General features: G+C 46.9%; 1 protein-coding gene across 1 annotated transcript in view; it reads left to right on the plus strand.

Moving 5' to 3' along the window:
• The window catches only part of raph1b (Ras association (RalGDS/AF-6) and pleckstrin homology domains 1b), a 50524-nt gene that overhangs the window by 21905 nt on the left and 16119 nt on the right, over positions 1–12500 (plus strand). Inside the window, exons 3-6 of the mRNA XM_080835316.1 lie at positions 6145–6264; positions 6464–6566; positions 6886–7505; positions 9949–10023. Of these exons, the coding sequence (XP_080691442.1) occupies positions 6145–6264; positions 6464–6566; positions 6886–7505; positions 9949–10023 (918 nt within the window). The remainder of the gene's footprint in view (positions 1–6144; positions 6265–6463; positions 6567–6885; positions 7506–9948; positions 10024–12500) is intronic.

A 12500-nucleotide genomic window follows, 5' to 3' on the forward strand; every position in this document is an offset into this window, starting at 1 on the left:
ATGATGCTTAGAATTGAAGCCAAACAGTTCAGTCTCGGTTTCATCAGACCAAATCATGTTTTTCACAGTCTGAAAGTCGTGAAGACTGCTTTGTTTGAGCAGCTACATAGCAGATGAATATTGACACATGCACACAGACATGTACACAGAGCAGTGATCTGGAAACAGTTAGAGTTGTCTTCACTAAGGGAGTGGACGTTTTAGGAGTATTCCCTGAATGCAGGTGTGTGTGTGTGTGTGTGTGTGTACAGTATCTGTGGGTGGATGAATTATGCTTTCTGAAAGCAAAGCACATTGTGTACTCAATTATCTGTTCTGCAATGATCTGCCTGTGTGATATATACTACATGTGTAGTGGATACTTAAATAAGCACAATTATCGATGTGTGCAACCGTCAAGGCTGTATGCACACTTTTGAACACTGCCCCCACTATCTTTAGTCGATCAGTAAGTCAGTCAGTAACCAACACTCTCAGTTGCTTGACATTCCCTTCTTAAGATTGTTCTTGCATAGTCCGTCGCAGAAACATTGTGAAGTCCTGACATAAGGCGAAGTTACTCATTTATAACACCTAGGGTCTTGAAAGTAAACCTTGTGCAAACTGTAAGTATAACCTCTGCAAGGCAAGCTAGTCTATGAAATGAGCTTCCGTTCATTCTCCAGGTGTCAGAGTTGCGTTGCCCAGTCAGACACATCTTTGCAAACCAGCCGTTTTATTCCCTCTCAACCCCCCTAGTCACCACTGATATTGGTGCAGAGAGGAGCAGTTGACCCTGACACTGCTGCTCTACAGACAGACAGACAGACAGACAGACACACACTCTCTCCCCAAGACTGTTTTTTTTAGCCGCCATGTCAACAACTGTAAGGCATGCAGAGCTATCTGCTGAACTATCCAAGGACATGCAGGGCTGCTCCTCTGAAGCCACAAGTCTACCCTGGCTCCTCCAAGAGGCAGCTTTGATTTTTCTCACGCCGTCTGGGGAAAAGTCAGATGACTGGGAGAACAATAGCAGGGATAAAACTCCTGCAGCCCTGCCTCAAACTGTGGGTTGTGTCGGGAGCTCCACACCAACGCCTAACGTTAGCCTTCAGAAATAACTGCTTTGCCCATGATTTCTTTGAACATTCCTGGAGATGTTGTTGTCCCTAAGTATTGATCACTTCATGACATTTCAACATGAATGTGTAGGGGGAACTGAGAGGTTTTCCAATGCCAGATTGAGTGTTAACCAGTGGGTTTAGAATTCCTCGCGGCTCCAGACTAATTTCAGATGTTTTGGTTATTACCTCCAGCAAGGAGGTTATGCGATCGGGTCCGTTAATTTATTTATTTATTTATTTATTTGTCCGTTTGTCTGTCTGTGGACAAGATTTCTCAGAAACTACTGGGTGGATCTTTCTGAAATTTTCACAAGAGGTGCATCTTGGTCCTGGGACAGCCCCATTAAAATTTCAGGATGATCCGGATCTGGACCCGGATTCTGGATCTGGATTTGTGTACCACCTTGCTGGAGGTCAGAAATCTCTGATTGCTCTTGTTTGGTCTCTTTCTGTGTCCCACTGTGAGAGGCTAAACAAATCGTCCCTGACAACTGGAGTGTCCCCCCAGTTCTTTGGGAGAGATGAGTGACACATCCCACCACAAGGCCTGTCTTCATTACCATGAGTACCAGTTGCTCTCTGGAATGACAAACTGTGTCGTGGAGCACAGATTGGTTGTTGCACACGCAAACTCAACACAGAATCATAACCTTCTGCTTGCACTAGAGGGGCTTCTGACTCACTTCACCCCTCTCCTAAACAATAGATGGTACTGCTGGGAAAATACCATCTAAACTGCTAGAAGCAGCAATAAGATGACTAAAAGGTGACTAAAAGTTCCTGGTTAGTGTTTGCGTTTATTGCTAGTCACCAGCAAAACTAACCTGTTGCCTAACATTAACTCTAGTCAATAGTGGGAAAGATGGAAAAAAAGCACTCTCAACTGCATTATTAGTAAGAGCTTTTTATATATATATATATATCTGACAGGTTTCATCAGGAAAATATGTTACAGCCTAAATACAAAGTTTTGACCCACAGGTCTTCATCAGGCAAGACGGTAACGTTACTTAACCACACAAACTAGCTTGCCAGCATCATTCAACAAATACATCAAAGAAAAGAACAAGTTCAGGAGTGAAAGGGAAAGGGCAGCCGTATTTGCTTTGTGATAGACTGGTTCAGGGACACACATAGACAAATGTACGCACACACGCGCACCAATATCTTTGCAACTCAAACACACCCTGTATTCTTTCTCTCTGGTGTTACTGCTGATATAATCTTTAACCGCCATCAACTGTGTAGCCCTTCAGGGATCGCTCTGCTCTCCAACCAAATAGTTTTGTGCAAGAGAGCAGGGAATCAAACACCCGTTAGATATCACACAAGTTGGCAAAACAAGCATTTATTCATCTTAAGTAGCCGTCCATGTTGTGAACGTCCCAGCCGCACCCCGTGCATCAGGTGCCAAAAGCCGAGAGGAGCGCGGCCAACCGAAACCGACACTAAAGCGCACCAAGCGGCAGGCCAAGTGACGTCACTTTTGGCGTGCACCGCCGTGTGCAAGAACTGCAGTGGTGAGCATAACCTAGACTTGAGGGAGAGCTGGCTCTCTCTCTCTCTCTCTCGCTCTCTCTCTCTCTCTCTCTCTCTCTCTCTCTCTCTCTCTCTCTCTCTCTCTCTCTCTCTCTCTCTCTCTCTGTATGCATCAGTCATGTCTACAGAACAGCTGAAAGGGCGACAGTGAATAACTAAAGAATCTCACAGTCTTCCTCACCTCATGCCTGCAGAACCTGCCGCTGGAGTTTGTGTGTTTCTGTAAAGTGTTAGTGTGTGCTGTACGCCTGCAGAACCTGCCGCTGGATTTTGCCTTCATGATGGGGAAAGGGCAGCAGCGTTTACTTTGTGATAGACTGGTTCAGGGACACACAATGTACGCACACACCAATATCTATACAGCTCAAACACACCCTGGGTTTCCCTTCCTCTGGTTGTACTGTTGGTCAGACATTAATGCTGCTATAATGTATCCATGCTATCAGCTGTGTAGTCCTTAACTGATCACTCTGCTGGGGTTGCTGTTGGTCAGGCATTAATGCTGCTATAATGTATCCATGCTATCAGCTGTGTAGTCCTTAACTGGTTCTACTGTTGGTCAGGCATTAATGCTGCTATAATGTATCCATGCTATCAGCTGTGTAGTCCTTAACTGGTTGTACTGTTGGTCAGACATTAATGCTGCTATAATGTATCCATGCTATCAGCTGTGTAGTCCTTAACTGGTTGTACTGTTGGTCAGACATTAATGCTGCTATAATGTATCCATGCTATCAGCTGTGTAGTCCTTAACTGGCCGCTCTGCTGGGGCTGCTGCAGTGGTCTCCTTGGTGAAACAGCTGAAGCCTCTGGACAGAGATGGCCCATTGGGGAAATGAAGAATTTGGCTCATCCTGGACATTTCCTGTCTGGACACACACACACACACACACACACACACACACACACACACACACTCTAATATATTACTCATGGCAGCTACTAGGAGTGATATTCTCCAACCTAACTTTGACCACTGTTCTATTCTTTTCTATTCAATTCTATGCAGACACCCACACAAAACAAATACACACACACACACACCACCCTATCATCAACACGAGGATGTGTGGAGTGAGGGGCTGTTGGAGAGGCTGTCAGCAGACACTAACTGCACAGCAGCTGGACGTCCATGCAGTACTCTGACGTGCAGAGTGTCACATGCAGATGAATACACACCATGCACACACACACACAGTGCCGCCTGTGTTTGTGTAACTCTAAAAGAGCAGCATGTGTGTGAGGTGGAATGTGTCAACTCCTTATCCTGAACAGACACTCCCAGCTGCTTTACTTGTGTGGGTGGGGGTGTCAGAAGCATGTGTTTTGGCCTCTATGCAGTAGTGTGTGTGTGTGTGTGTGTGTGTGTGTGTGTGTGTGTGTGCGCGCGCATACCCACCCACCCACCCACCCTTAGTTAACACAAAAACACACACACACACACACACGCAATTTTGGTCCACAGTTGGACGTAGCCCTCTGCTCTTAATCCTAATGATGGACAACAGCAACAGTTTCTAGCATAACATGCCCTCTGTCTCTCTCTGTCTCTCTCTGTCTTTGCCTCTGCCTTTGTCTGGCTGTCCAAACAAACGAAAGCCATTAGAACTGGGACTGTGGAAGCCATAAAGACCTACTCTACTCTACTCTACACGAACATGCACACTACTGACACACTCAGGCGGAGCAGACATTCCAGTCTGGTTATTAGCACCAGACAGCCTTCATTCTGTTTGATTACATGGCAAAGTTGCTGCAGCCCCAATTTGGTGAAGGGGCTATAGGTGAACACAATATGATCACCCGCTGACTGGCAGTAGTCTGAACCATACACACACACACACACACACACACACACACACACACACATACACACACACACACACACAAAAAAACACACACACACACACACACACACACACACACACACACACACAAAAACACACACACAAAAACACACACACCTCTCAAGTGGAAGTGGCTTATATAAGCCTTGAGCTTTCAAAAGTAAGAAGTGACGGTGTGTGTATGTTATCTGATTTTGTGTTTTTACTCAGCCATTACTGGGGGGGCATTAAGTTTATCTCAAGTTTACACTTGCACGCACGCAAGCACACAAACACACACACACCACCAGCTGTTTTTTTGGCTTTGTATAAGTGTTCACACATGTTCACGCTAGTGTCCAGCAGATGGTGCTGTTTCCTTCATATTCAGCTTAACTCAAACCCATCACTGCACTACTGTTTAGTTTTACCACCGTACGTACTACACTCAAAGCAGAGACACTGATCCTAGATCAGAATGCACATTTATTTATTGATGCCTAGGCTGATACGGTTGGCAATTAAACAATAACCATTTTAGAAGTAGGTACTGTGTGGGGCTTTTCCCAAGGTGATCCTTCAGGCCCGTGCAGCCAGTGAGAGAGCATGAGGCCCAGGGTTGTTCATCAGGACAGGAGGGTCTCTCCCGGTGGTAGCCAGCCATCTTGAGCCACCAGTCAAGGCCACTTTTTCACATGGTTATGCACTGCAGAAGGTTTCCGTAGCAACCATCCAAATCCAGGATGGAAAGGTATCTCACACTTACTGGTGAGTGGGAGAGTATCGCAACAGCCAGCTATGCCCTCGTATTAGAAAAAACACCTTTGAAGTTGCCATGGCAACCACATTTTGAGACTAAGGTGTTACCAAGGCAACTGCTGATATGGTGACAGCACCTCCAGTGATGAAAATGTCAGAGGGAATATATATACGGAGAGTAGCAGGCATCTGAGACCAGCTTTGGTAGGGGTACCAGCACAGCCACGTTGCCATGGTGATGGTGAGAGTCGTGATGGGGCCATGTGGGTGTTGATGCAGAGCTCGGACTGATCCAGTGGCTTTAGATCTCCTCTATCCCCCACTCTCCTCTCCCCTCGTCTCAGAGTGCCCGTGCTTATGATCTGCACAGGGGTGTAGTGATCTCAGACAGTCAGACTGTTACCTCGGGCTGTTTGCTAGTGTGCTCATAATGGGCTAGCAGGGGACAACAGCTGGTCCCTGCAAGGATGAGTGGGCGCACTGAGGTGAGGATCTACAGCGAGCTCTATCTGCTGTACATCTATTCTTTGGAAGAATTATCATTATATATTACTGAATAAGAAAATAGGGTATGAATACTGCTAGAGGGTGGTGAGGGTGTTTAGATACGATGTATGCATAGGATGGTGTATGTGCGTTGTGCTTGTATATGAAGAAACTCTGATCATTTTTGTCAAGACGGTACGTCAAGATTATGAAAGACGGTGTTGACTGGTAGGAAGGAGCAGATGATGATGATGATGATGACGATGATGATGATGATGACGACTGGTGTGTATGTGTTGTTTTAGATGGAGCAGGTGATGATGATGACGATGATGATGACGACTGGTGTGTATGTGTTGTTTTAGATGGAGCAGGTGATGATGATGATGACGATGATGATGACGACTGGTTTGTGTGTGTTGTTTCAGATGGAGCAGGTGTCTGATGATGAGTTGGACCACGCTGCGGAGGAGGACAGTGACAAGGAGGATCAGGACCTGGACAAGATGTTCGGCGCCTGGCTAGGAGAGCTCGACAAGCTCACACAGGTTGGCCCTGAAGTTCTGTCATTACAGGCTCCTAAAGAGACTCTGTCTTCAGTAGGGAGTCAGTTCTGAAACACTCTTCTGAATAGAAACAACACCAACACAGTTCAATATTTGACCTCCCACTCTCTCTGTCTCTGTCTCACACACACACACACAAACACACACACACACACACACACAAACACAATAACATATGCAGAGTCTGGATGATGGCCAACCACAGAAGATCCAGAATGCTCCTCTCCGGCAGGAGACTAACCTGGCCAACTTCTCCTACCGATTCTCCATGTACAATATCAATGGTATGTGAGGTTTTCGATTTACAACATCAATGGTATGTGAGGTTCTCCATGTACAACATCAATGGTATGTGAGGTTCTCCATGTACAACATCAATGGTATGTGAGGTTTTCGATGTACAACATCAATGGTATGTGAGGTTCTACTTATACTGCTGCTCTTTGGCAACATTCTATTGTGCAGCAATCTTGTGTAGTTGGGCAAAACCATATATATATATATATGTGTGGTGTTCTTGTGTGTGGTAAACGTGAATCGATTCTTTCCTCCTTTTCAAATTCGCCTAACCTTTAACCTTTCCCCTCTGGGCTGCTCCTTCAGAGGCCATAAACCAGAGTGAACCTGTAGACCTGGACTCCCTGATGGCTGACCTGTGCACCATTGAGAACGAGCTGAGCAGCATCGGCAAGCCTTCCGGCTCCCTCCGCTCCTCCTCCAGTCGACAGAAGGCTGGCGGGCGTGGCATGGCCGTGACCGTGGCCTCGTCGGGCGGTGGTGGGGGCAGCAGCGGTGGCAGTGCCAGCAGCAGCACCCGAGCGTCCCCCGCGGGCTCCGTGCGGCAGGGCCGGCCCCTAGCCTCCAACCTGTCCCTGGACGACATCACCGCACAGCTGGAGAAGGCCTCCCTCAGCATGGACGAGGCGGCACGCCAGACCTCCTCGGCCTCCTCCTGCTCGTCCTCGTCGTCGGGCTCGTCCTCCGTGGCCGTGCGCCGGCCGTCGGGCTCCTCCCAGCCCCCCCAGCAGCAGCACCGGCGCGCAGGCTCAGTCGGAGGGGGCAGTGAGCTGGATGGCCGCTCGGCCGGCCACTCCTCTCGCTCCAGTGCCTCAGCCTCCAGCATGGACTCGCTGGACATGGAGAAAGGCCCCCGAGGCCCAGAGAAAGATGAGGGCCCTGGGGCCCCAAACGCACAGGTCACCCAGGGCCAATCCAGCACTGAGGTAAGGACCTCATCTAGTGTATGGAAGCAAACGTTTCAATTCCAAATAAACACTGAAAACGCCTTTCTTTCTTTTGAACCTTTTCATACGTTGTCTTCCGTATTATTTTTCTTCGTTTTGGATGTAAAGTAATGGAGTATGTGGGAAATACACCACAGCACTCAGATTTCTTGGAATAAATCAAGTTGCCCAGATCTACAGGCCATGTAGTCATATCGAAGGACAAGAGGGCAGTCAGAGCCTCACAACCTCAGCAGTCAGCTTGTGAAAGAGGCAAAGGCCACCAACTTCACTATTCTACAGACCTAAGACCAGTTTACTTGCCTCAGGTACAGCATAGAATGATGAGGCTAAGTGATGATAAAACTGAGGAGAGTACAGCAGGAAGTACTGGACTATACAGTCAGGACAAAATAGGTTACAGACGGAGTCACCTAAAATGATAATTAACATTTGAATGTTTATTCAGATGCAGAGGGAAACAAGTAGTGTATGTTCAGCAGAAGTCCATGCGCTCCCTCTCTCTCTCTCTCTCTCTCTCTCTCTCCCTCCCCTTCTCTCTCTCTCTCTCTCTCTCTCTCTCTCTCTCTCTCTCTCTCTCTCCCTCTCTCCCTCTCCTTCTCTCTCCCTCCCCTTCTCTCTCTCTCTCTCCCTCCTTCCCCTTCTCTCTCTCTCTCTCTCCCTCTCCTTCTCTCTCTCTCTCTCTCTCGTCTCTCTCTCTCTCTCTCTCTCCCTCCCCTTCTCTCTCTCTCTCTCTCTCTTTCTCTGGATCGTGTTACTCTTCCTAACCTGAGGGGTGGGAGTAGTGAGCTGCAGAGCTGTAAGTGTAAGAGGATGAGGAGGTTCCCTGGGATCAGCTGTGGTTCTGATGAGGCTGACTCACAGCTCACTGCACACTCATGTGTTTTAAGTGCTCTCCGATTACTCATGGGAAAGTTAGCGCTGGTCTTTGTGCAGAGCAGCAGAGAGCTCGTGTTACACCTGGTTATTAAGCAGAAGATAAGTGACAGACAGATGGAGCGCACTGGAGCCGTTTCTGCAACTGAAAACAGACCTTTCTACTCCACATAATGAGCCTGATGAGTGACACTGGGTCCCCACACTATTCATGAAGTCTGATTCTTGGAGTGTGTGTGTGTGTGTGTGAGAGGACGAAAGTGTGTGTGTGTAATGTGTGCTTTTGTTAACCTCCTCACAAACTGCACGGCACTTAAAACACAGCTCTGTACTTGTGGTTATTACCATTTCCATAATTTCACTGACACTGATGTCTTTTGGGGATGTTTGTTGTTGTTGTTGTGCCGTTTGGCTGATATACCTGCATGATGGATTCTAACACGATGCTTATTCTGCTGTTTGCTGCCCTCTCTGCACTTTCTCTATCTGCATGATACACCTTCCGCTCTGTTGTCTGTTTGCCTGTCTGTCTGCCTGGCTGTCTGCCTGTCTGTCTGTCTGTCTGTCTGCCTGTCGGTCTGTCTGTCTGTCTGCCTGCTTGCTTGCTTTTTCATTCACCTGTCTGTCTCAGCCACCTGCACCAAATATTACCCAGCATGCATCACAGCGAAGGGCCAATGGTATGCCAGTGCGGGCCCCAGCCAGACGCCATCTTGACTTTGTGTCCCAGGACGGGGAGTTGGATTTGTTGGATCTGGGCACTGTAAGTGTTTGTGTGTTTGTGTGTGTGTGTGTGTGTGTGTGTGTGTGTGTGGAGAGAGGTCATGTGTGTAGGCATATGAGCATGTTTTCATATAAGCACACATACCTCTCAGATGTGCTTTGTTTTGTCTGAAGTTCAAAGTGTTCTTCCAGCAGAGTGAGCAAGAGGCCAATAGGCCCTGGGGCTGAAAGGGGGGGGGGGGGGGGGGGGGGGGGGCAGTATTTTGATTAGTGTCTCACTGCTTCTGTTGGTACTTCATGACTTTGAACTTTTCAACTTAACAGATATGTTTTTGACTTTGTTCCACGCATGTTATGTCTGGTGTGTGTGTGAGAGCACTAAAGAGAAAGAGAGAGACTGTGTGTGAGTGGAAGAACGCTGTGTGGTGACTCATTGCTCAGGGTCATTCTTAATTTTAGCAGATGGCTTGTAGGGGTGGTGTAAGTGGTCTAAAACTAGCCCCATTATGAATCCTCACTAACTAGGAACTATAAATATGCACAAACCCTCCATTACTTTACACCCAGCAAACACATCTTCTCAAACAACAGGAAATGTCTGAGCAGATGGAAGTTGTGGTGTTGATGCTTTTGAAAGGTGAAGTTTTGACTGGACGGGGGAGCTTCTCCTTACTGCCAAATTAACGATCACAACCAATACTGCTGTTTTCCATGCTTTCACTCTTTTTAAACCAAAAAAATCAAATACCTCGTGTGTGTGTGTACATTCAGAAATCATTTTAAAATCATTGCACTGATTTTCTTGTTTCTCTTCTGCACCAAGCACTCGTATCTGGACAAAGAAACATCTCTGATTCTGAAAAGCATTGCAGGAAAGCCCTCTCACCTGCTGACCAAGGTGACGCACACGGTTGCTTCCTACTTCCTGTCTTCTGTCTGCATGCTGATTGGCTGATTCTTCGGCCCTCATCCCTAGCACATTTCTGTTTTAGTTTTGGTTCTTTAAGCCGCCTCCTTCTCTGTAGAGCTCTCCAGCCTCTCATGTGGGAGTCCTCTCCTCCCTGTGGAGGAGCCCAGGCCTCGGTTATCTTCACTCTTCCTATTCCATGGGCCCATCCCTTCTCTAAGATCAACTATGCTCAGAACTGCTATGTTCTGATTTACATTGGATTGATTTTCTTTAGGGCTTTATGGGTGATGTAGTTCATGCAGTTCTAGAGAACTGTAGAGAGACTGTATGCTGCTGTTCTTCATATCCTTGTAATAACCTGTCTGCTCAATGTGTTTTAACACCATCCCTATACAAAGCTAAGGGAGTAAGGCATGCCTGCATGTCAGTCTTGTTATCAGAAGTGTCTTTGGGTCTGACGAGGGGCTTCTGGGAAATGTAGTGTGTCATGATTAAAAAACCAGCAGGAGTTGGCCGTGATCAACATGGCACATTTGTACATATTATTTTGGGAACAAATTGTGTGAGCACGTCTTTGGAAAATGGCTGTTCATTCGGTCCAGAATGGGAATTCTGTGTTTTGTCGGGATAATTGTTCGTTCGAATTCTGTGTTTTGTCGGGATAATTGTTCGTTCGTAAGTATGTGTGAAAGGTTGAATGCACACAGATTTGTGGGTCACAGATACATGCTTATTTCTATGCCAATTAGTCCGAGTGCCTTTGTTGAGCTGGTGCTGTGTATACACACACACACCCTCCCTCACACATTATTGCTGAGTTTTAATCTGCCTTTGCATTTTGTCAGACTAATATGATTTGATAAGCTTAGCCCTCAGCAGGTTGCTGCCCCCTCCCCCTTTTCTCTGACTCCTCAGTTGAATAGAATATTGTTTTGTCAAGTTAGAGTGTGTGTGTGTGTGTGTGTGTGTGTGTGTGTGTGTGTGTTAGCAGGCAAATAACTACACCACTAGAAAGAGTGTCTGCACAGTAATATGTGGGCAGACACTCCAAATTAAACCAAATGCTCAATCCCAGATTATGTGACTAATAATGGAATTAGCGGCTGCATCCTAATCAAATATGTTTGCCTATCAGCAGCCATTAGCTAAAGACAAAGGAGCCCACTGATTGGGCAGGCTGCTACTAATATATGCAGTGAGCAGTGTTTCATAAGCATGGGAATGTCATTAAACCCTAATTCCCATGTGACCTACTCATAGCTGGCTGTAGGGGAAGGATGCCAGATCAGCACAAGAAGATCTTTGGCAATCGCACTTGGAGTACAGTCAGAGTTTTCAGACATTTCTAGAATAATAATCATGTGTATAGCTAACCAATGCCTGGATTTTTAGCTTTGAGGCAGTGAGTGAGAGCTCTTTCATATGGGATGAAGCCATGTATTGAGTCAGCGCTCTCTCATATGGGATGAAGCCATGCATTGCCCCAAAAATCAGTGGACATTTTTCTGCAAGGACAGACATGGGGCAAAAACACACATGCACAGAGTTCTGCTGTCTCATAGTTAGAGGAGGCACAGTCCATAGAGAAACAATCACATAGCCAGGGTCTCATTAAAACATAGCCTACCTGATGGTCAAAAGATGACTCCTATCCTGGTGGTTGTCATGTGCAGTACAGTCCATGAAAAGGCAAGAGATTCAGTGAAACTGCATCTCTGGTATGTGACCTACTCCTGCCTGAGAGTCAGTGCAGATTGGCTGAGCAGGAGCGGCTGCCAGACAGCACGGAGCGCAAAGTGTGTGTGTGTGTGTGTGTGTGTGTGTGTGTCTGTATGGGGAGGGTGAGAACAAGACTTCAAAGGGAATCTGGGATTTTTATATAGGAGGCACCCAACACTGCTGGCTGGCTCACTCGCTTTTTTTTGACAATGGAGGAAGAAGAAGCCCTGGGCTCAGCACAGAGAAGAGAAGGGAAGGGAAGAGAAGAGAAGAGAAGAGAGGAGAAGAGAAGAGAAGAGAAGAGAAGAGAAGAGAAGAGAAGAGAGGAGAGGAGAGGAGAGGAGAGGAGAAGAGAAGAGAAGAGAAGAGAAGAGAAGAGAAGAGAAGAGAAGAGAAGAGAAGAGAAGAGAAGAGAAGAGAAGAGAAGAGAAGAGAAGAGAAGAGAAGAGAAGAGAAGAGAAGAGAAGAGAAGAGAAGAGAAGAGAAGAGAAGAGAAGAGAAGAGAAGAGAAGAGAAGAGAAGAGAAGAGAAGAGAAGAGAGGAGAAGAAAGGAGAGGAGAAGAAAGGAGAGGAGAAGAGAAGAGAAGAGAAGAGAAGAGAGGAGAAGAAAGGAGAGGAGAAGAGAGTCGTGGCAGATAGAACCCAGATCTCACTCCTTCACGCTCACTGCTGCAGCACTCACAAGTGACACTTTTCCTCCACATCACGTAGACGCACACCGCTCCAGATTGGACATGCTTTCTCTC

The sequence above is a fragment of the Sprattus sprattus genome (genome assembly GCF_963457725.1).
Source record: "Sprattus sprattus genome assembly, chromosome: 3".
Lineage (NCBI taxonomy): Eukaryota > Metazoa > Chordata > Actinopteri > Clupeiformes > Clupeidae > Sprattus > Sprattus sprattus.